This window comes from Castor canadensis, chromosome 11, assembly GCF_047511655.1.
Source record: "Castor canadensis chromosome 11, mCasCan1.hap1v2, whole genome shotgun sequence".
NCBI lineage: Eukaryota > Metazoa > Chordata > Mammalia > Rodentia > Castoridae > Castor > Castor canadensis.
This window is the reverse complement of record NC_133396.1, coordinates 12182785-12206297: the sequence shown is the minus strand read 5'-3', so window position 1 is coordinate 12206297 and position 23513 is coordinate 12182785. Positions and strand designations below refer to the sequence as shown.

General features: G+C 46.3%; 1 protein-coding gene across 11 annotated transcripts in view; it reads left to right on the top strand.

The window, feature by feature from the left end:
* Arsg (arylsulfatase G) overlaps positions 1-23513 on the top strand; it is a 119291-nt gene that overhangs the window by 47492 nt on the left and 48286 nt on the right. For all 11 annotated transcript variants that reach the window (XR_012438461.1, XM_074045277.1, XM_074045270.1 and 8 more), the window contains 4 exons: positions 13712-13899; positions 15933-15980; positions 19153-19264; positions 22094-22231. Coding sequence is in view for 10 of the 11 variants with exons in the window: in XM_074045277.1 (XP_073901378.1) it covers positions 13712-13899; positions 15933-15980; positions 19153-19264; positions 22094-22231 (486 nt within the window). In the remaining variant the exon portion in view is untranslated. The remainder of the gene's footprint in view (positions 1-13711; positions 13900-15932; positions 15981-19152; positions 19265-22093; positions 22232-23513) is intronic.

The window sequence follows — 23513 nt, the reverse complement described above, 5'->3', positions numbered from 1 at the left end:
TGCCTTCCCAGCTGGCTTGGAAGTGAAGCAGACGGCAGTACTTTGCAGGATTTATGCACGTGGATTAGCAGTCGCTCCTTTGCACCTTGCTCTCCCTCCCTCCTCCACCCTGCCCCCAAGCAGCAAGGAGTTCTAGGCAGTGGCTTAGCCAGGCATCGAAGATCAATATTCACCACTAAAAGGTCACTGGCTCCCAGGCTCCCTGGGGACTTCAGGCCACTTCTTTAAATGGCCTTGGAGGAGAATGAATTGAGCTTCAATTCAATGAATTCAACCAAACTCCTGGTTTGAGTTCTGTTCTCAGACTTGACTTTTTGCAAGAATTCATCCACCCTGGTACCTCTTGGTAGCCCCTCTCTCTCTCTCTCTCTTTTTTTCTTCAACCATCCTGACATCTGGGGTGTTTAGCAATGACCTAAAGGAGGGTGTGAACGTGACTGGCACTTGTCCTTCAGGGACTGGAGAGGTCTTGCTGTCTGGTGCACACTATGGGAGCAAGGGCAGAAAAAGCATTGTTTTTTATTTTTATTTTTGAGATAGGTTCTCACTATGTAGTTCAGGCTGGCCTTGAACTCATGGTCCTCCTGCTTCAGCCTTCCAAGTATGTGCTAGGATTACAGAAGTGCACCACTGTGCCTGGCTAGAAAGAACATTTTGAACAAGAATGGTGCTAGGAAGAGAAAGACCCTTTTCCATCGTGTAACCCCCTTCCAGGTCAGGGCTCCCCCCCCCTCACCATGTGCAGGTCAGATGCAAGACTGGAGGGCTCGTTGGGAAAGGTCTCTATTTCCTCTGACCTTCACCATTGACTCTGAGTTGTTTGCTTTGGGACTTTCTATTCTCTCTGCTCCTTATAAGCTCTCAGAATTGCCTGCTAGTTTTCCACCTTTGGTAAATAAATCAAATAGACTTGAAAGTCATATAATGCCCACCTACCATGGGAATGTGGGAAAGAAAGAAGGAGTTGGGCTTGGTGATGCATGTCTGTAATCCCAGCACTCTGGAGGCTGAGGCATAATCTGGAGGATTGTGAGTTCAAGGCCAGTCTGCTCTATGTAGTGTGACTGTGTCTCAAAAAAAACAACAAAAAAAAGGGTGGTGGTGGTACGGAGTGAGGATTTATTGAGAACCACACCAAGGTCAGTTGCCAGGAATCCTTGAAAAAAAATAGAAAATGAATAAAAAAAAACACACCACAAGTTCACTATCTGTGCCCACATTTACTTGTAGTTGCCAAAGGATCTGCGTCTTTACTATCCCAATATTTTCACTTAACAGCTCTCTGAGGAGTGGGTCAGCCATCTTCCCATTTAGCAGAAGGCAATGTAGAGGCCGAGCTAAGCTGTCTGCCAGTCATACTTCTGTCTCTTTTCAGCTGCTACCTGCCCACTCTGTCCCTCTCTACGTAAAGGCCACAATAAATGATTTTTAAAAACCTCTTTCCACCCCAAGCCTTTAAATTATGAATGGAGTGAGAGCAGGTTTTATTCCAGTCACATAGCAATTTAGAGAGATGCCACATGAAGCCTCATCATCTATTTTAAATTCTTTGTAAATGAAGGCAGGACATGCTTAACTTTGCAACACATGTCTCTTTGGGGCTTTCTCAGTGCCCTCCCCCTGCTCGCCTTCCCTGGCTCTAATAGGGGTAATTTATGCAATGGTAAGTTGCTTTGGTTTCTGTCTGGCTGTGTCTTAATTTGTGCTGATTTTCTTGTTAACAGGCAGCTGTAATGTCTGGCCCAGTATTTCCAGCTTTGCTTTACAAGGCATTTTCAGACTTTAATGAGGACCCCTGTTGATGAACTGGCCTGAGCTTGCCCAGATAGATTTGGAGAAAAACAAAAAAGAAAGCTTTCCAAATAACAAGGCCATGTTAGCTTATTAATTAGTCCCCACTGTAAGGAGACAGTGGCCAGCAGTAGTGGAAAGGTGGTACACAGGTCACTTCTTAAGGCTGCATATTTTGGGGAGGCGGGTGGATGGGTACAGTCAGGGTTTTCCAACGACCTGGAAGTAAAGGAAGTAAGATTGCTTCTGAGAGTTAAGTCACGGACTTTAATACACCGTGGGGAACAAACTGAGCCTTCAGTGCATCAGCTTAAGTGATTATGTGAAGAAAGGGCCAGTGTGTTTTTTCCAGTCGAAATACCTGAGTTTCTCAGCTCTAGCACTGCTCATTCACCAGACATTGCTAGAGCAGCCCTGGCCCACTGAGGCACCAGGCTTGAGGCTGGAGTTTCGACTCTAAGCCCTGTCCTTATAGAAGCAACAGTCTGCAAAGTTGCTCAAAGCTGTATTTTGCAGGAGGTATGTGCTGCAGTGATTCCCAAGAAGACTGGTGGCATTAACACTGTCTACGGAGAGACCACACTCAGGGATCCCATTGAAGCAGGGTATTTTTTTGGCACTGCCCAGGTGTATCACTCCATTCAGGTGGCTGTAACAAATGCATAGAACTGGGTGGCTTAAACAATGAACATTTCTCATTGTTGTGAGGCTGAAAATCCATGATTGGGGTGCCAGCCTGGTTGGGTTCTGGTGAGGACCCTCTTCCTGGCTTGCAGGTGGCCACCTTCTTGCTATATTCTTATGTGGCAGGGGGAGCTGTATTCTCTATTTCTCTCTCTGTCTCTCTGTTTCTCTCTCTCTCTCTCTCTCTCTCTCTCTCTCTCTCTCTCTCTCTCTTTCTCTCTCTCTCAGTGCCAGGGGTGGAATCCATGGTTTTGCAGGTGCTGGGCAAGTGCTGTACCTGTGAGTCACATCCCCAGCCCTTCTCATCCTCTTTTAACAAGGACACTAATCATGGAAGCTCTACCTTCATGTCCCCCTCTGAATCTAATTACCTCCCAAAGACCCAGCCTCTAAACAGCACTACATTGGTGATTAGGCTTCCATACATGATTTTTGGGGGGACACAGCATGTAGTCCACAGCCCCAGGCAAGAAGAAGTGGTGATCTTTTGAGTATCCCACACCCATTGTCAAAAATCAAACCACAGTGGCCAAAAGTCCCTGATGACTGGCATGCTAAAGTTCTTTTTCTAAATTCCCGTAGCAGGAATGAACTTCACACTCACCAAGCCACACGCTGGATTCTGATTTCCTGTGGCGTGTGTGCTCAGGAAGAAAGGCTGATTACACTGACACCTCTAGTTCCTGTGTCGTCCTTGGAAGTGAGCTGGACATAGCATTGCTGTGTCTTTCTCAGGCTCACATGGTTGGTGTGGATATGAGTCAGGTCCTCCTGGTTGGCACCAACAGGAGTGAGTCTTAAGACCTTCCAGGCAAAGACTGGCTCCCGTAACACAGTGGCCTCGCTCATGTAATGCCCCATGCGACCTTCCAGCACCCACCAGCCCTCCCTCAGAGGTGGTGGAAAACGCATGGGGCTTTAGGCTGGGTAGACTTGGGTTCGAACTCTGGCTCCGTCATCTCCTTATGTCTACGGTCTTCAGCAGAGCATGGTAATTAGACCGGCCCTGGTGTGAAGCACATCTGTGCTCACCCAGCCATGTAAGTGTGGGAGAACACTTCAACTCTGACTCAGTTTTCTATCTGTAAAGTGGGAGTTCTGATGCCTACATTGATGTTTGAAAATTAGAAATAATGTGGTCAGATTTTCACAGACTCTAGAAGTCAATGTCAAGGCTTAGGTTCCTGAGACACAAGGAAAGACTTCGTGACAATGCTAGGTTTTGGAGAATAGGTAGGAATTTGGAAGGAAATGTGGATGAGAACAGCAAAATTGAGGCATTGAGCTGCAGTTGTGTGGGGTGTGGGGAAAGGAAGGCTACAAGGTGTTCTAGGAACCAGAGTCCTGTCGGGTAGACTCAAGGGATATGTAGGGAGTTTATTTGCTTCTTAGTGCTGCTGTAGCAGAATCACAAATTGAGCGGCTTGAAACAATAGAGATTGATTCTCTCTCAGTAATGGAACTAAAAGTTCAAGGTCAGTGGGTTACAGGGCTCTGGAGGAAGTTCTTTGCTTTCTCCAGCTTCTGCTAGCTCCAGGCATTCCTTGGCTTGTGGCACATCACTCCAGTTTCTGTCTCAATCTTGATGGTGATCATCTTCTCTCCATGTCTCTCTGGATCTGTACGTGACTTTCTTCTCTCTGTGTTTCTCTCCCCTCTCTTAATAAGGTTATATTGGATAAGGGGAGAGCTACATCAGTGTAACTAACTACTCCATTTCCAAATTAGGTCACATTCGGAAATACCAGGGGTTTGAATTTCAACATATTTTTTTGAGGGACACAATCTAATCCACAGTCTCAGAAGGCTGAAAAGATAGGTTGAGGCAGGGAAGGGTGGGTTATGATGACTGAGTGGAAGTAAGTCACTGAAGACTTGAAGATAGGAGATGGCATGACCAGCCGGCATGCTAGAGTGGGTTAGAGAGAGTGAGTGGGGTCAGAGATAACCACTGTGTGGATGGTGGGTGGCATCTTTGTGAACGAAGAGGCAAGAAGTGTCAGAGGGACACAAAGATGATGCCTTGCTCTGGTCTGGCTGACTGCAATGGGGGTGGACTTGGGCTTTGGAAGGGAGGATGGTGAGATTGTTTCTCTGCATGTGGAGGCTGAAGTTACCTGTGACACATGTGGCAGTAAGCCTGATGGCAAGGTAGAACCACTGGCAGCCAAGTGGCACTTACTCCTGGAATTGCTCCCATTCATGTCTTGCTCACTCATTGCTTCCCACCATACTGGAATGTTCCTTCTCCACATTTAGCTAGCGGTGACAATGATCACATTGACTATTGTGAATTTTAAAAATATGATTGGGCTGGGGTCCTGGCCTTTTTCTAGTCTCACACTAGAAAAAGTTGGGGTCAGATTTGAATTCAGGTTTGTTTGACCATGCTTTTAGCCCTCTTATCTCTCTGCCTCCCATGATAATTTATATTCTTCTGATGGGGGCTCATCTTACTCTATCTTGTTATTGATGTACAGCTTCACTTTTCTGCTAGAATGGAGCCTGTTTAGTGGAAGGGCTGTGGTTTCTTCCCTGTAGCTTCCTGGCTGGCTGTGTTGTGATTGGTTGAATGAAACCAGTATCTTTCTCTAATGATGACATGTGATGTGCTTATGTTTGTTGAATGGCAATAAGATGAGTGAAAAGGGTGATGTCCAGTGGCATCTTCATGTCTATGCATCCAGTTGCTGGAGAGTTTAGTCTTGGTGCCTGCAGAGAACCCAGTTAAGCAAGCTCGTGTCAAGCGCAAGCTATGTCTGTCCAACCTGACTGGACAAACCAGCCCTCATCAGGTCGAGTGTGGAGAAACAGCAGTGCCCAGGGCAGACACACTCATGTCCTTGTGGAACTCTTTCTAGATGAAAGGGTAGGGCCGCATGCAAGCAGACAAATCTATAAACAAGATAAGGTGAGATAAGATGAGGCCAAGGGACAATACAGACCAGTGATGTTGTAGGAATGACTGGGTCAGTAAGAGCTCCCCGGGCAGGTGAAGTTTGAACTGAGACCAGTGGATAAGAAGGGGCCAGCCATGTGGAGACCAGAGCAGAGTATCATGGACCAAAGGAACAGAAAAAGGCCCAAGGCAGAAAAGAGCATGGAGTATTCTGGAAAGAGTCAATGGAGTGGCTGGAGGAGAGTGTTTTGGGGAGAATGAGGTTGGCATCAGATGGGATCCAGATCAGTATAACACATGGAAATCACTGATATTTGTGCCACTTTCCAAGTACATTCATTGAATTATCCCCTGGAGTTGTGCAAAGCCAGTAAGAGAGTCTTGGCACCTCCAGTTGCCCTGTGCCCTACCTAGCTATCTCAGGGGCTGACAGGAACATTATCTCAGAAAACATGTGACCCATTTGGACCTATCTGTGTGCTCCAGCTCCCTGGCTGGAAGGCCTACAGACCATGGTAATGATGTTAAGTTTACTTAGATCGCAATGAGAACCCATTAGTCTGGTCAGGTACTAATGTTAGCTGTTCAACATTTTTGAAGATTTCTTTGGCTACCCCATAGAAATGTGGGGAGGGGGACCGGGAGCAGGAGAGGGGAGCAGAGCTGCTTCATACAGCTGGAAACACTATGCCCTGCTCAACTTTGGACCACATTGTGTGTGGTGACCATTGGGTTTATACAATATGGCAGCCATGGGGACACAGGGTAGAGACCATGGCAGTGGTCTAGGTGCAGGATGATAGTAACTTGAACTAGACCATTGGCAGAGAAATGGAGAGAAAAGAATACATTCGGAGGTATTGTTGATAGGGTAGACTAATAGTTGGGGGAGAGAGGGCAGGACAGATTATGTTTTGATTTGAATAATTTGTGGGGAGGTGGTGTTATTTACTGAGAAACACCTAAACTAAAAAAGAGTCAGATAAACTTGTAGAGACTGGCAAAGGCAACAAACACATGGCACCTGAAAAAAATGTCTGGAGCATCAGGACCAAGGCGTCTTTCTCCCCAGCTCTGGGAAGCCCAGTAGGCTGAGGGCTGTTTGCAGGGTAAGCACTGGCTGGTGACTTTATGGTCATGTGGTTTAGAGAGGTGCACAGAGACCCCACTTAGAACGACCCTGCCCCAGGTTGGATGTGCTTGCTGCTGCCATGTTAAAATGCTTAGTGTGTTTTTTCCCCCCTTCGGTGGGACTGGAGTTTAAACTTAGGGCTTCAAGCTTGCAAAGCAGGTGCTCACAAAGCAGGTGCTCTACCACTTAAGCCACACCTTCCAGTCCACTTTGCTCTGGTTATTTTGAAGATGGGAGGTTCTCTCAAACTATTTGCCTGAGTTGGCCTTGAACTGCGATCTTCCTGATTGCAGACTCCCAAATAGCTAGGATTACAGATGTGAGCCACCAGTGCCTGGTTGCTTAGTGGTTTTTGAACAAGGGACCTTTTCATTTTTCTGGGCCCTGCAAATTGTGTGGCTGGTCTTGCCCTGGTGGATAAAGAGAAGGCACCAGTAAGCTGAGGCCATCCATTCAGAACCACAAATTCAATCTATGGGCAAAAGGTGCTATGGCTTAGTTTATGTGCAATGCTTGGAAAGGTGCCTGGGTTAGGCAAATGTTTCCTAAGCGTTAGCTGTGAGAACAATGAGAGGGATCCTCAGGACCACTTGGGAGTGTGAGCTATGAGGGTCCTTGTGCCTTAAGGAGGACGGGAAGGAAACAGGCAAAGCTTGGACATGGTAAATGTTTGTTTTGGAGCAAAAAGTGTGAGCCATGGATGAAAACTGTTCGAATTTCCAAGGCCAGCAGTTGCTAGCTGTCTGCGACACCCATATCCAGGGTCTTGGATTTTGCACCAGGAATTTGGTCCCTGTGTGCCTGGCTCTTGGGGATGATTTGAAAGAATCCTGTGCCTGGGCACCTGGGGATGGGGGAAGGAAGGCTGCAATGCGTCTTCCAAGCCCACAGGGGTCTGAGCGTCAAGAGAGAAGTGTTGGCAAGGTGGTGAGTTAGAGCTCTGAGCTCAGGATCTCTCTGAGGCTTTGGAGGGAGGGCCTCACCCAGCTCATGCAAGCCCTGCAGTGCATGTTGGCGCAGATGCCTTCCCTGCCCTCATTCTGTCAGATGGAGGTTTCACACGGCCTGCTTCCAAGAGTGTGGCTTCCAGGCAGACAGGGCTGGAGTCTCACTGTGCAATTTCCCTGCTCCCTAAGGATGTCCCTTCTTTGATGCTTGCCACTTTAAAAAATGGTGTCAGGGCCAGGTATGGTGGTATATGCATATAATCCCAGCACTTAGGAGGAGGAGGCAGGAAGATTTCAAGTTAGAGGCCTGCCTGGGCAACATAGGGAGACCCTGCCTCAAAAAAGAAAAGGTGCCAGGGAAGTGACCCATCTTCTGGGATGAAGACCCAGGTCTGTTTAGCAAGACTTGTTACATTATAACAAAAGCTCACATTTGGTGACACCCATTTGTGTTGTTCTGGGGACTTAATACTGTCCAGTGAGAGAGCCAGACATTGTTCTGGTTGTATAATGCTGAATAAATCCACTTCCCCGCAGCTTATCTTCACACAACAGCCATTTATTACAAATTATGACTTTGTGGGGAGGAATTCAGTCCCCTCTTGCTAGAAAGTTCCTCCTCATCTTGTGTTGGCTGAGGTCACTGTGGAATTCAGCTAGCAGGTGGTCAGACTTGGGGGGTCCAAGATGGCCTTCTTCACAGGGATGGCCGTTTCCATGGCCAAAGCCTCATCTGGAGACACTGGCCAGAGCACCTCCTGGCCACCTTTCCAGTATGGTGCTGTCAGGGTAGCCCCACTTCTTATATGGCAGCTCACAGGATGTTTCAAGAGAGTAGCTACCAGCCTTATAAGGCTGGAGCCCAGACACTGGCACAGTGTCACTTGCTTCTACGTTATTCCATGGTCAAAAAGCAGTCACACACTTGCCCAGATTCAAGGGGAAGGAGACACAGACCCCAAGTCCCAATGGGAGGCATGTCAAAGAATTTGCGGCTGTTTTGAATCTGTCCTAAACCTGAAAGCAAAGAAAAACTGCTTAGTGTTGTCTGGACTATGCCAAAAGATGTTTGATGACCTGGAGAAGGGGCCCTGGTTCTGTGCAGGCGTGGGTCTGCTCTTCCTTGCTGTGATGTTCAGTCAATATATTTGGAATAGATGAATGAAATAAGAGCTTTCTCATCTGAGATGACACTCAGCTTGATGGACCTTGGCGCCTTCCTGAGAGGTTCTTTTCGGGCATTTTTCTCTTAGTCTGTAGGAATTTTTTAAAAAACCAAACTGCTATTTATATAACGTGAAGTTGACCATTTTAAGCTGTTAAAAGCTAGTAACAATTCGGTGACATTTAGTTCATTTGTAATGTGTAACAACCTCTTCTATAAAATTTCAAAACATTTTCATCACTCCAACATCAAACCCCAAACTTCTTAAGGCAGTTATTCCCATCCCCTCTCCCTCCCTCAAGCTCCTGCTTTCTGCCTCTGTGATTTTACTTTGTACAAATAGAATCATATATAATATGGTACCTTGTCTCTGGCTTCATTTTTTTTTCAGTGCTGGGGATTTGAACTCAGGGCCTTGTGCATGCAAGTCAAGCACTCTACCACTGAGCTACACCTCCAGCCCCTGTCATAACAATTTTATGGTTCACCCATGTGGTAGTCGGTATTAGTACTTCATTCCTTTTTGTCGCTGAGTAATATTTCACTGTTTTGGCATACCATAATTTTTTTATATCTGTTCATCTGTGGTGAGGCATTTGTGCTACTCTCACCTTTTGGCTATTGTAATAGCGCTGTTAGTATTTCTTGGAGTACCTGATCTCGGTTCTTTTAAGGTAACTTCTAGGAGTAGAATTGCTAGTCATATGGTAATTGGTCTGTAAGATTTTTTAAATGGTTTGCCTTTTGATTTCTAGGGTCAAGTGTAATTTTTAAAAAGTGCTGGGTATGGTAGTGTATGCCTTTTGCTCCAGCAATCAGGAGGCTAAGGCAGAAGGACTGTGAGTTTAAAGCCAGACTGGGCTACCTGCAAGACCCTGACTCAAAAAACAAAGAGAAAAGTAAAAGAAAAAGAGGAGGAAACAAGAAAAGAAATGAGCAAAGGACAGAAGCCAGTCTGTTGGTCTGCAGAACCTCATTGCCCTCCAGGGCCACCACCTCTGCAGACACCATGGTGATGGACAGAGACTCTGGGCCCTGTTTGCCTTAGCCAGGCTGGGAGCATTTCCTCGGGACCTCTCTGAGGGGTGTGAAGACACCAGGGGTCCTGGTGGCCAGAGAGAGGGCTGCCTAAGTGCTGTCCGGGCAGAGAGCATTTTAGAAAAGACCTTTTTTACTTTCTTTTGGTGCTGGGGAATGAGCTTAGGGCCTTGTGCATGCTCTGTACACGCTCCACCCTGAGCTGTGTCCCCAGCCCCAGAGTGTGCTTTAAACATCACATTTTCAACCTCCTGGCCGTGGGCCAGTCCCTCACCCCACTTCAGCTCCCTCTGCGCAGTGCTGTGGCTGAGCCAGCTTGCTAAGCAGTCTGGCACCGTGAGGTTCTAAGATGTCTTGCCCCTCCCTCCCTGCCTCTGTCACTGTCCTCTTCATCCTAGACTCGAAGCTCCGTAATTGAGTGCACTCAATTTTCAAGCAAAAGGAAAAAATCAGAACAGTAAGATAAATACCTGTATACTCATCCATTGCTACCACTTTGCTGTTTTTGCTTTTATCTGCTCTGAGTTTCTGTTCTCTGAATCATTTGAAGGATACAAACATCATAGTCCTTTATCACAAATACTATAGCAAGCATCTCTCAAGAATAAGAACATTGTCACTGGGGATGTGGCTCAAGTGTTAGAGCACCTGCCTAGCCAGCGCGAGGCCCTGAGTTCAAATCCCAGCACCACCCCCCAAAAAGAATATTCTTCCCCATGTTTTCATACTACCATTATTATATTCAAAAGTGAACACTAATTCCCTAACGTCTTATGTCCATTCTCCATTAAAATGCCTTTAATCATCCCACAAATGTGTTTATTTGAAGTGAGATCCAATCACGTGTTGTGTATTACATTTGGTTTTGTTTCTTTCCTCTAATGTAGAATATTCTCTCTCCTCCCATTAGGATTTTTCCCCTGAGACACTGACTTGTTGAAAAGACAAGACCAGTAGTCTTGTAGAAATGCTTAGGTTCTGACTTGTTCACTGGTTTCCTTATGGGGTCGTTTAATTTGTTCTCCTACTAGCGCATTTCCTGTAACCTGGAAATTAGGTCCAGAAGTTTGATTAGATTCAGATTAAATGTTTTTGGCAAGAATCCTTGATTTTATAAACTTCATATTGCCTCCCATCAGGAGACATGAAAGTTCAAGGGCCCATTATTAGCAACACTAAATCTAATCACTTTGTAAGGAGCTAATTGCCAGGTCTGTCCAATTTATGAGCGACCTGAGGGTGACACTGAGACAGTGTGAACGACCACATCCACTGGTCTTCACTTTTTATATAGGATACTGTGAAACTGGTAATTTCCTAAGCCTGCCACTGCCTCCACATGAGCTAGTGGCTGTCCTGCCAAGGGTGCTGTCCTTCATCACTAGAGATGGCTGGGGCCATTCCAGTGTCTGGGTGACTGTGTAATTCTTTCCCTTATTATGAAATTTTAGGGCGGAGAAGTTCTCCGATGGTGACAGATAACTTCTTTTCAATGTCAATGGGTTTGTATTTACTGATGGCTTCTATTCAATTGTAGTAATTATTCTTTCTTGGCCAACAGCAGCCCCTTCTAGATGGCTCTTGGGTCTTTGCTTTCTGGCACAGTATGTCTTAGACCCCCTTCCTGGAATTAGCTGTTTCTCCAAGGAGACCTGATTCCTTTTATGGTGGGAGGGGGTTGAAAACCACAAGTGGGTGAAGGTGTGGTCAGTGCTATGTGTCAGTGCTTCTAGGTTTTTTAGGGTTTTTTTTGCAGGGGGGCAGTACTGGGGTTTGAACAGGGCTCCACACTTGCTAGGCAGGTGCTCTACCATTTGAGCCACACCTCCAGCTGGGGGTAGTTTAGTTAAAACTGGCAAGGAAATAGCTATTTAAAAAAAACATAAGTCATAATAACCCTCCCTCCCTTTTTCCCTCTTCCTTCTCTCTTTCGTTCTGTCCCTCCCTCCGTCCTTCCTTTTTATTTGTTTTTGTAGTGTGCATTTGGCAAGCTCTCTGCCACTGCTGTATCCTTAGCTCCCACCAAGACCTCATCATTAATTTTCTTTCATATAACACGTTTTTTTCTTTATTCATTTATTCATATGTGCATACATTGTTTGGGTCATCTCTCCCTGTTTTTTTTTTTTTTTTTTTTTTTTTGATATCTTGGTTTATATTTTCTTACACTGGAAATCTTGGCTCCCTGTTAGGAACATTGATATAATTACTTATTTGCTTTTTTCTGCCATATACTTGAAATCATGTACAAATCCCAGTAGTAGCATTTCTACCAATGATACAGCTACAGAGTGAAGTGGATGCTTTTCTTACACGTTTAAAACTGTTGCAGGTCCTCAGGTTGAAGCCCGCTGGGATATACAGCCAGAATACTGTGTGCTAATGTCCCCTGAAATAATTCTTCCCGCTGGGTGGTCTTACTAGCAATTTGTGAGATAATAGGATTGATTTCCTTCAGTTTTGTTTGTTCTTAAAGGATCTGCTTGGTTTTCCATTGGGATTTAGTCTTACTTTTTAACTATATCAGACACCGACATAGTACAAAAGTTAAACTCTAGAACTGTCATCCCAGAGGCTCTTCCCCCGCTCCCACCACAGGCCATCACTCCTCCTGCCTCTTGTGGGAGACCATTTCTTTTTTTTTTTTTTGCTAACTTCCAGTTTATCCTTCCCTTGTTTTCTTTTGCAAAACTAAGACTATCTTGTTGTTCTTCTCTTCGGAATGCCTGTCCTTGCGATCTCCAAGGAGGCCCAATCTAGGCCACCCTCTGGAGAAGTCTTTTCCAATCCTTGGAACCTCTGCCATGTCCTTTTACCCCATCTGAGTTCTAGAACATCTCTGGTCTCCATTTCCCATGGTCTCTGTCACCCCTTGAGTGTTAATTTCTTAGATCATGCATTATTGCTGTTTGAATTTACTCAGGTAAGTTTCCTGATGAGGTTGCGTGTTTTTTAAGGGTAGGATAGTGGCCAGAACCCTTCCATAACCTCCCACAGGGCTGAGCATACCGTAATATACAAGAGAGGCACGCAGTTCTTACTGGATGTGGTTATGGTCTATAAAGTCACAGTACACACTGAATTTCTGAATACTGACCCATTGCTCCCAAGGAAAATACAGATTCGGGTCATTCAGGCTTCTGGTTACATTTCCATCAATGGATGACTAGAGAGCCAAGTTGCAGGTGTGCTTTTGTTTAAACACACTTTATTTCATACACATTTCTGATTCATTAACATAATACTCACAGCAACAGCTCCGTACTTGTTCCTGACAAAAGCTTATCTACCACACGTGTTCCCCGTAGAGTGTGTCCCAATCCAGCTGTGCTTAAGGACACGAAATAGCACTTCGTCTTATGGCTCTCCATAGATGGCAGAAAGGACATTGTCCGTGGTACGCAAGCTGAAACAGGAAGGCAGAGGGCCATCTTGTTCCACCTTAGCTGGGAATGTGTGCCTGGGCCCAAGGCAGGTGCTCTACCACTTGAGCCAAACTCCAGTCCTCTTTGCTGTAGTTATTTTGGACATAAGAGGTCTCACTTTCTGCTCAGGCAGGCCTTTACTATGATTCTCCTGTTTTACACTTCCTGCCTTGGCTGAGATGGTAGGCACATACAACTGCACCCAACTATTGGTTGAGATGGGATCTCTAAAGCTTTTTTGCCTGGGCTGGTGTGGAACCACTGTTCTTCTGATCTCCATTCCCTAGAAGCTAGGATTACAGGTGTAAATCAGCAGTATCTAGCTCCCACTCCTATTTTTTGTAGTTCTCTTTCTATCTGTGAGCAATTCTAATGAGGCTCGAGTATTGATTTAGGGGTTCAAAAGCACGTTAGTGCATGAGGGCCTGTGAACTATAGAATGTGCGAACAGAGGACTGATTGAATATGTTGGATTGCATCGATTTGAATTTGCTGTGTGACCATGGACTAATTGCGTTACTTCTCTGGGCTGCATTTTCCCAGCACCTGGGAACTGAGTGAGAGTTCCTGTTTCTCTTGGCTTAGCCTCCTGTGGCTGGCGGAGTCCTGATATCTTTCTTTTTCATGCAGGTTTGTGGACTTCCATGCCGCTGCCTCCACCTGCTCGCCCTCCCGAGCCTCCCTGCTCACTGGGCGGCTCGGCCTTCGCAATGGAGTCACGCACAACTTTGCAGTCACCTCTGTGGGGGGCCTTCCACTCAACGAGACCACACTGGCAGAGGTGCTGCAGCAGGCTGGCTACATCACTGGGATGATAGGTAAGACCAGGCCTTGTGCCTACTGCATCTCAGCTGGCCCAACAGCATCCCCAGGCTGCCTTGCTTGCTAGTTACTCGCCAAGAGCTGGGTCCCGTGGGATTCTTGCCCCTCTGCACCATAGTGAAATGGCAAGAGAGGGCGTGCTAACCAATGGGTGACAGCAAGGGCCCATGTGGAGCAGCTACTGATGCCTGGAGCATCCTCTGTAAGTGACTTCTCTACCTAGACCAAGGGCTGGTGCCTGTGGTGCTGACTGCACCTCCTCTTCTGTTGAAAGAGCCTGTCATAGTTTTACAGAGGCTCAAACTGGGGTTGGGGGTGGGGGTCGGGGTGGCATTTATTGTCCCAGAAGAGCAAGCCCCAGTGGACTGGAGGAAGGACCAATTAAGGTCCAGCCTCCTCTCTTTCCTTTTCTTCCCATACCCCAAGGTATAATTATGCTAACAACATCAACACCAAGACGACCATGTGTGAAACTCCCATGAGGACTGACTATCCTGCTTGAACCACTATGTGCATCCATTTAATCCTGGCAGCCAGGAGGGGTTTGGTCCCAGGGCTGCCTGGCCCCAGAAATATAAGCCACACAGGGGGCTGGGGTCTTCTGCAGCTGATGTGATCTCATGCACCCCCTCCCCCTTCTTGCCTTTAACGGTCAAGTAAGCAGCTGCTCACAGATCCACTCTTCTCTCTCTACTCACTACTTCCACCTTTGTTTGTTCTGGAGAGGATATTTAAGTACATGCACTTGTTGAAGTTACGGACTAAAGCACACTTGCAGGAAAATGAAAATCCCTGGCACAGGAATGAAGAGTCTGTTGGCATCTCTCACATTTTGCTTCTGGTCTTGGTCCATGTTCATGGTGTGTTTTAACCTAGCGTGCACTGGTCCTACTTGCTTCCCCTTCATGTTATTTTATATTTCCTTGTGATATAATCGTACACATTTTATTATAATTAAAATTTTAGTACAATTTTATATGTTCATATAATACCTAAATCCTTTCCCCCCAATTTCTTTTACCTTTTTTTCACACCTAGAAGGAAATAAGGGACTCACCACACAGGATTCTGATTGTTTGTTGTTTTTGTGGACACAGGTTTTTGCTGTGTAGCTCAGGCTGGCCTCCAACTGCAGTCCTCCTGCCTCAGCCTCTCAAAAAAATTGTAAATTTTTGCTACATGCATTTGTCTGTTAAAAACAGTTTGGTAGTTTTTTTTATTGAGGCCACATCAAATAATTCACTGAGCCTTACTCCTGTGACTGCCCATTAGTGTCTCTCCTTTGTGTTGTTGAGAGGTACTACTGTTTAGATCTCTGTATTGTGTTTGTTTCTCTGTTCCCTCACATGGGAGTGGTCTCCCCAGGGCCTAGTCCTGAACTGATCAGAGGTCCTGACGTTGTCAGAGCTCTGCCACACTTTGCCCAATTATCTGGGACCAAATGCATTTACCAAGCCCGAGCGGTGGGGGGCTGAGTTTTCTCATTTGCTGCCCTGTAGGTGTCCCAGTGCTGGAGCTGCTATGGGAAGCTGTCCCTCGCCCAGCCTCTGCAGGCAGCTGACATTGCCCAGGGAAGAAGGCAATGAAGCCAGGAGGGAGCTGGGCATTTCTGAGACAATACAAGTTGGGAACTTGCATCCTGGGCTGCCTGCACCTTTGCAGGGCCCTGGTGCAGGAGGTCAGAGCTCCGGGTGCTGTGGCCACAAGAGGTGGGGAGGCTGCTGAGCCTTGAGGGTCAAGGCTTGGCCAGCTGGTGCCTCTGGGCTCCTGGGGCTGGCCTGTCTTCCCCTCAGTGCCACTTTCCTGCAAGGTTCTGAGTCATCCTTGCTTGCTTTTTGTCTCCCTGCAGGCTACTTGTCAGTTGCAGAATACAAGGCTTGGCTTTCACATGGCAAGCTTTTTTCCACACAAGCTGTTTTTGCTTCTTATCAGTGAAGCCTATAGAGAGCTGGATGTGTGAGCAGCTCCTCAGAGGGTCTAGGGGTCCCTACAGGGACTGCCTCTCAACATTTCTCTTATTTTTCCGCAGGCAAATGGCACCTTGGGCACCATGGCTCTTATCACCCCAACTTCCGTGGTAAGAATTCTTTTGGGATTCATTGCCTGGGAAACAGAAAATAAGATCTTTGCATAAAACAACCCCACTATCATGTGCTAAGTCATCCTCTTCCCAGGACATTTTCCCTAAATTAGCATATCTTCATTCACAATGTTGCTTGAGTGCATTTGGGGGCCAGTGCGCTCCCTCCCCTCCACCCCCAACCTCACATCTGTCTTACTGGCACATTCCCTCATCCCCTTCCTTGGCACCGGTCTGCTCCAATGACTGCCCTACTGGGGTTCCATCCAGTTTCTTCTGTCTCCCAGATCTTTCACCTCAGGGACCATTTAGCCCTGTGGGATCCTGACATGGTTCAACTAGAAAGAAGTGAGAATTGTCTGATGGGTTTGCTGAAGCAGGGACCCTGGTCCAGGACCCAGATAGGGGCTGCTGCCTACAGCTGTTTGCGTCCACAGTCCTCTCATCCTTGGCCTTGGGGAAATGGGGCAAGATCAAGCTGTCAACACCAATTCTCTGAAAGTACTTTTTTGAGTGACAGATTCTCTGAATGTCTAGTTCACCAAAACATGAACGTTTTTCAAAGTTGTAGCTTGTGTCTCTGACCTTCCAGTGGCCTTTTCCTTTGCATGCGAGAACCCCAGGTCTTTCTCAGCTTTCGTGGCTTTCACCTAGCCCTGGCCCTGTGTGTCCATCCCCTTCTTCTCCTGCCATTTTTTAAGCAAGGAGGTGGCCTTTTCCCTAAATGTGGTCTCTGAGTATTTGCAGACACCGCCCTGATGTCTCTCTTTTTCTCTATGAAAAAGGGCATCATTGCCTTGTCCTAGAATGGGCAGGAGGTTTACATCTGAAAGACCTTCCACATGTACTTTTTAAAAATGGCAGATGGAGGTTGGTGGAGTGGCTCAAGTGGTAGACCACCTGCCTAGCAAGCATGAAGCCCTGAGTTCAACCCCTAGTACTGTCAATAAATAAAAATGGCATATGGAGGAAGTGAAGACCTGTCTTTCCAGTAACTAAAAATGACTCCCAAATCTATTTTTCCTCCTTGGTCTTTAGTTTTCACACTTGACAAGTGAGGGGTTGGACTCCATTAGTGTACTGACCCTTTGAGTGCTTACTCCTGGAGTCCTGTTTAGAGGAAGTTGTGCCATGATGGACTTTTGGTATTTGCCAGGGGAGTGGGAAGTACAAAAAGGAAAGACAGAGTACCTCCTACATATTTTCTATCCCTGGATCAGAGAGTCCCAAAAAACTTTCTGGCTTAGACTCTGAGCTATCTTGATTCCTCTATCCTGCTCGCTCCTGCCGCTTGTTCCTTGCCCATATTCACTGGCCTCGTTCCCATGAACCTCAGGCTTCCCCTCTAAACTGCCACAGGTCCTGCCAAACACGGTTACACATTCCTAGTGTGGAACCAGACTTGTCCCGCTTCCCATGGTCATGTCTCCAGCCCATAAACCAACAAGTCCTTCTAACGCTGGGATCTGAGGAAACCTATTGTCTAGGCCAGGGGTTGGTATAGACCTATAAGCCAAATCTAGTATGCTTCCTGTTTTTTTAAATAAAGTTTTATTGGAAAACATCTGTGTTCATCTGTATACATATTGTCTACTGGTGCTTTTGTGCTACCACAGCAGAGTTGAGAAGCCTCAATTGAAACTATATGGCTCCTAAATCCTAAAATATCCTACCTAGCCCTGGTCTTGACTCATCTTGGTACCAAATACAGTAACATCTCAGGGCTGTGGGATAGCTAAACTATTTGTACAAGTCAGGTTAGCATGAGGCTAGCAATATTTTCCCCAGTACTACTAACATTGACTAGCCATTTGATATACACCACCTATTAGGTTGGTGAAACTTGGATTGTCCCAAGCCAATGAGTGCAGCAATGGAGAAGACCTGTGTCTGTCACACATGCACATAGAAAGTCTCTGAAAGGAGTGGAGGATAGGGCAGGTGGGACATGGTGCAGTGTATGGTATTCTGTAGGAAACTTCACACCAGAACTGGGCTGGCAGCACTGGTATGGCTTTGTCTGTAATAGACATGGAGCAGAGAATCCCAGGAAAAGCCACTGAGGCCCCACAGTCTGAGGCACACGGGAAACTGGAGGTATCTGGGTTCGTGTAGGAAGTTGCTTGCAAGAGACACGAGCAGGGGGCAGGAGACCAAGCTGAAGAGGAAGCTCCCCTGTTCACCAGCCTGGACTTGGAGACTGTGGAGAAGTAAAATTCCCTGGGAGATTCAAATTCTGTCCACCACTAGAGGAATAAAGAGAGCTGAAGCAGTTTCCCCGATGACTGGGAAGGCTTTCTTTATCTGGAGGATGTCTAGTTGCCAAAGCTGGGGTTGCCGAAGAGACTGGCTGAGGGAGGATGTCAGAAAAAACTTAAGCACAAGGTATTTGGGTCTCATCCTTCTTCCTTCCCCTACACTCCACCACCCCAAGCCCAAATCCTGTCACAGCCTTTCAAGTCTTGGGAGAAATGTCCATCCTTTAAGAAGCATTCTGAGATTCCTGCCCTAACCCCATCCCAGCCCTGCATCTGGGAATAACTTCATCCTCTGACTCTCTTGTTGGCTCACCTAGCCATCTCTCTCTCTCTCTCTCTCTCTCTCTCTCTCTCTCTCTCTCTCTCTGTCTCTCTCTGAGACAGGGTCTCAATAAGTAGCTCAGGCTGATCTTGAACTTGATTCTTCCTGCCTTAGCCTGCTGGGTGCTGGGATTACAGGCATGCACACCACACCTAGATCAGTTATCCACCTATTATGGCTTAACCTGTATATCTCATTTTCCCTGCAGATGGAAAGTCTCTTGAGACAGAATTTATTTTTTTTATCCCTTAAAGTGCCATGCATGTACTAGATTGTCACCATACACTTACCAAACATGTCCAGAATTTCACTGAGGATGTTAGATGTTCAGTAACTCTGTCTACTTCCTCCCAATCTAGGTTAACTCTAATCACAGGAAGTTTTGCAAATCAAGTCTTACAGCCAGAACCCTGCAAAGTGATTTTCTTTGCATACTTCAAAAAGATATTAATCAAATCCTCTTTTAATTACATACTCCAGAGCACTGCAATATTAAATCATGGGAAATTAAATTTTTGTCATGGGTGTAAGAAGGCAGGCACAGTGAGAAGCAGCCAAGTGGGGTGCTAACCAATTGCCTGTCTTCCAGGTTTTCATTACTACTTCGGGATCCCATACAGCCACGATATGGGTTGTACTGATACCCCTGGCTACAACCACCCTCCTTGTCCCTCATGTCCACGGGACAATGGCTCATTGAGGTAATGCTGTTCAGTACTGATTGTGGGCTTAGAACAAGAAAGACTGCAGTCCATCCATAGTAAGTGCCTCCACTTGCTATGTGGAAGATGTGGACAGGCGCAGTTCAATCAGTGAATAACTCTAGAGTGTACATCCAGAGCAAATGCACTCTGATGCAAAGATGAGATATAATCTTTTTTCTGTGGAATTTTCCAGGTTCCTTGGATTGTTTAGCTCAGTTGGGGAGAGTTTTGTGCTGCCAAGGTCTTACACACATGGGGCCTCCCTCCTCTGCCTGCTGGCTTTGCTCCTGGTCCACTCACCTGGTCCAGATGCTAGATATAAGGAGGGCAGAGTGGGGGAGAGAGAGAGACGGAAGAGAGGAGAGGACAGGAGAAAGGAGGGGAGGGCAGGGGAGGAGAGGAGAGAGGTAGAAAGGGAGGGAAGGAAAGGGGGAGAGACAGAAAAGGTTAGAGGGATAGAGGGAGAGGGGGAAAGGAAAGGGAGGGAGGAGAAGGAGAGGAGGAGAGAGAAGAGGGGGGAGAGAGAGGAGAGAGAAAGAAGGGGAGAGAGAAAATGGGATGGGGCAGAGAGAGAGAGAGAACACAGGGTTCCTTCTGAACTTCCTCCCCACAGACAAGTCTGACATTGGAATGCTGTCCAGGCACTAAACAGGATGTTTCAAAGCATATTCAATGAAATGGGAAATGCTCGTGACATAACAGCAAATGAAAACGCAGGAACCCAGTCACCCACCAGTGGGCTCTTTGCCACCTCTGGATCCATATTTTTGTAGCCCTATCCAGAGCCTCCAAAGAGATGGGCCAAAATGTCAATAAGGGCTTACTCTGATTGTGGGACAGAAGAGCTTCAGTTTCTTCTTGCCATTGTAGTTCTCAAACATTCTGCAGGAGTGTGCAATGCCCTTCTGATGGGAACAGGATAAGCCTTACTCAGTAGGAAGTCAGCACAAACCCAGTGCTCCACTGTTCACACTGCACTATGCTTAGTTCTAAGGCCACAGGTGTCTCAGCTGCTTGGGGAGTGCAAGTCTCAGCTGCTCATTAATAACACAATAGTTAATATGATAATGGTTGTTGACTGGGAAATTGTTGTATTCTGGGCACTCCCTATACTTACCTGCAATCCCACGACCACTGTATGAGGCAGGTTCCTTACCTGCTTTTACAGGTAAGGAACTTTACCTTGCCTAAGTCATACCAGAGCTGGTAGGAGACAGAAACTGAACTTGCAGCCTGGGTACTTCTGAGTCTAGAGCCTATATCCTCCAGGCTTCCTTCTCGAAGGGTAGTCATGGAACCAGCATTTTGAATCTTACCTGGGTGCTTGTTAGAAATGTAGAAATTCAGACCCAGCCCCAGGTCTGCATTTTAGCAAGATCTCCACATGGTATGTGTGCACATTCCGGTGTGAGATGCAAGGCTGACGAATATCTTGCTGTCCTCCTTACTAGCTATGGCCGAGGGGCGTATCTGTAACTGCATCTCACCATATCAAGGTATGGGATATGTCAGCCAGTGTCCCAGTGTCCCCCTGTCTCTGTCTCTCACTGGGAATTAAAAAAACACTCTCTTTAATCTATATTAAAACTTAGATAGAATAAAAAGGATTAACTGAGGGGAGATGGGGAAGAAGAGACTATAAATGATGGTGGAGTTGCAAAGAGATAAGTGAAAAATGCAACCCAAACATGGAGCTAGCACTGTGAGACCTAGCATGTCAATGAGTCTTTTTTGTTCTTTCTTTCTTTTTGTGTTTTTTAGTGTGGTGTTTGATAATTATTTAACTGGTTTTCCCTTATCTCCTAGGCATCTACAATGGGGTGCATATGCATGTAGGTGTAACAGGGAGTTCCAAATTCTTTGCAAGTCCTTCTCTGCACTAATAGGACAATTAATCCTGACTGTCCTGAGAGGACGTGTGTACGCTGCCTGCCTGAGAGGCCTCCCAAGACCCCTCTCTCTCTCTCTGGTTCTCCTAGTCTTACCTAGTGTTCTGCAGTGACCAGGGCACAGAGCTCAAGCATCTACTAAAGTCCTAGTGTGTTCACAGTGTGCAAACAACTAGCCCTTCTTTCTTCCTTTTGTCCTCCCAGTACACCAGTAAGGGGGCATAGGTGACCCCATATTACAGAAGGAAAACTCAAGCTTGAGAACCCAAGATCAGGTGCAGAGGAGGTATTCAGCCATTGGTTTGACAGCCAGGTATCAGATTCATTTCAATTTGCAGACCCAGGGTGGAGTTTGTTTTTTCCTGGGAGTTGTTATTGGGCTGGCTGCATTTTTTTTTCTGAATCATTACAGTTTCTCCAAATTCTCCAAACATGGTTCAGAATTGAAATTGTCCTAAGCTTCCGTATAGATTCTGCGTTATTGTCAGACTCTGTGTTACAGGAATTCATGGTCATGGACTTAGGACAATACCAGGTGTTTCCCACCAAACTCAGAGACCGTTACTTGGCTTAGACAAAGGAGAAAGTCAGCAATGGGGCAGCTGATGGTCCATAGGATTCTCTTTGAGTCTTCTCAGACCTCAGTTTATCTCCCTGCAAAATGGGAGTATGAATGTTCCTAACTCATAAGTGTCCTAGGAACTTTACAGAATGGCCGGGTCTTCCAAGGAGCATAAACATCTGTCCAGAGAGCATGGCAGAAAGCATTTGCTGCTGGTTTTACACTTGGAGGAAATGACTGGCTAGTTAAATCACTTGCAGACGGGCTATAAAGTGTCTTGTATTTATGCACGTTGCTGCATTAAAGCTTTTCACTCTGCTCTAAGACTCCTAGGTCATGGAAATGAATATTCCATTATTTGTGGTTTCCATGCAGGAACCTTGATAGGGACTGTTACACAGACATAGCCCTTCCTCTCTATGAAAACCTCAACATCGTGGAGCAGCCTGTGAACTTGAGCAGCCTTGTACAGAAGTACACTGAGAAGGCAACTGAGTTCATCCAGCAGGCAAGGTAAGGAGCCCCCTGCTCCCCAGGGCTGGACTTGTTCCCACCCACCCTTCTGTACACACCATGTCCCCTGGCCTCAGCCCTCTCAAAGGCATAGCAGAGTTTCATTGCTCAACACATGTCTTCTGTAGATAAAACTGGAAAACAGTTCACCATGGGCTTTCCAGTCCTGCTTAGAAGTTCCTCAGGTATGCTCCCCAGGGAACATTCCTGGGGATTTGCCCTATCCTGTGTTGAGCCTGCCTACTATATTCTGGGGCACTCAAGGCATTTGTTGAATTCATTGGTTGGCAGTGTATATTAGGTTTCTATTGCTGCTGTAACAAATGATTACCAACTTAGTGGCTAAAACAGCATAGTTTATTCTCCTACAGATTTGAAATGAAGCCAGATGTCTGAAGTGAGTCCATAGGGCTGTCATTCCTGGCTTCTGGTGGCTGCTGGCATTCCTTGGCCTATGGTGGTATCATTCTCATCCCTGCTTCTGTCATTCCCTTACCATCGCCACATCTGTAGACAAGTCTTTCTCTGCTTCCCTCTTTTAAGGAAACTAGTGATTGTATTTAGAGCCAACCAGGAGAATCCAAGGTAATATCTTTACTTCAAGATCCTTAATTAATGATACCTGTAAGTTCACTTTGCCATCTAAGGCAACTTTTCCAGATTCTACAACTAGACCTCAGGTATGTTTTGGGGTTATAGTTAGTCTACCATACAAGAGTCCCAAGTCCCAGGTAACCTTAAAGAGGGAAACAGGCTGAGTGTGACTTGCTAGGGAGTGGTGGGGCCTGCAGTGAACCAGTAAGTGTGCGCCCCATCTAAAGGGGGCAACTGTGCTGAGGGCATTGCTCAAGTGGTAGAGCACTTGCCTACCATGTGTGAGGCTCTGGGTTCAAGCCTCAGTACCGCAAATAAAAAATAAAATATATACATAAATAAAGGGGGCAGCTGCTACCTATCTAGCTCCAGCTGCTAATCGCTTCTTGTTGGGAATGTAGCTGGAATGTCAGATCTTTCCATTTTCAAAGAAAGACAGGATACCTGATCTTTAAGTGTTAGAAACTACTAACTTAAAAGAACAAAAAGCAAAAAACAAAATCTATGCCACAGGGTGTCTTGAACAAGTGCTGTGTGTGTGAAGTCAGCTGGCTTGCAAACTCTGTCAGGTCAGAGGGACTTGTGTTTGTCCCTCTCTCAAGTTTGTAGACTCCTTGAGAGCAATGGGATGGTTTCTGTCAGGTCCGTGACCCTAGCCTAAGTGAGCAAGAAGAAGTGTGATGCATGA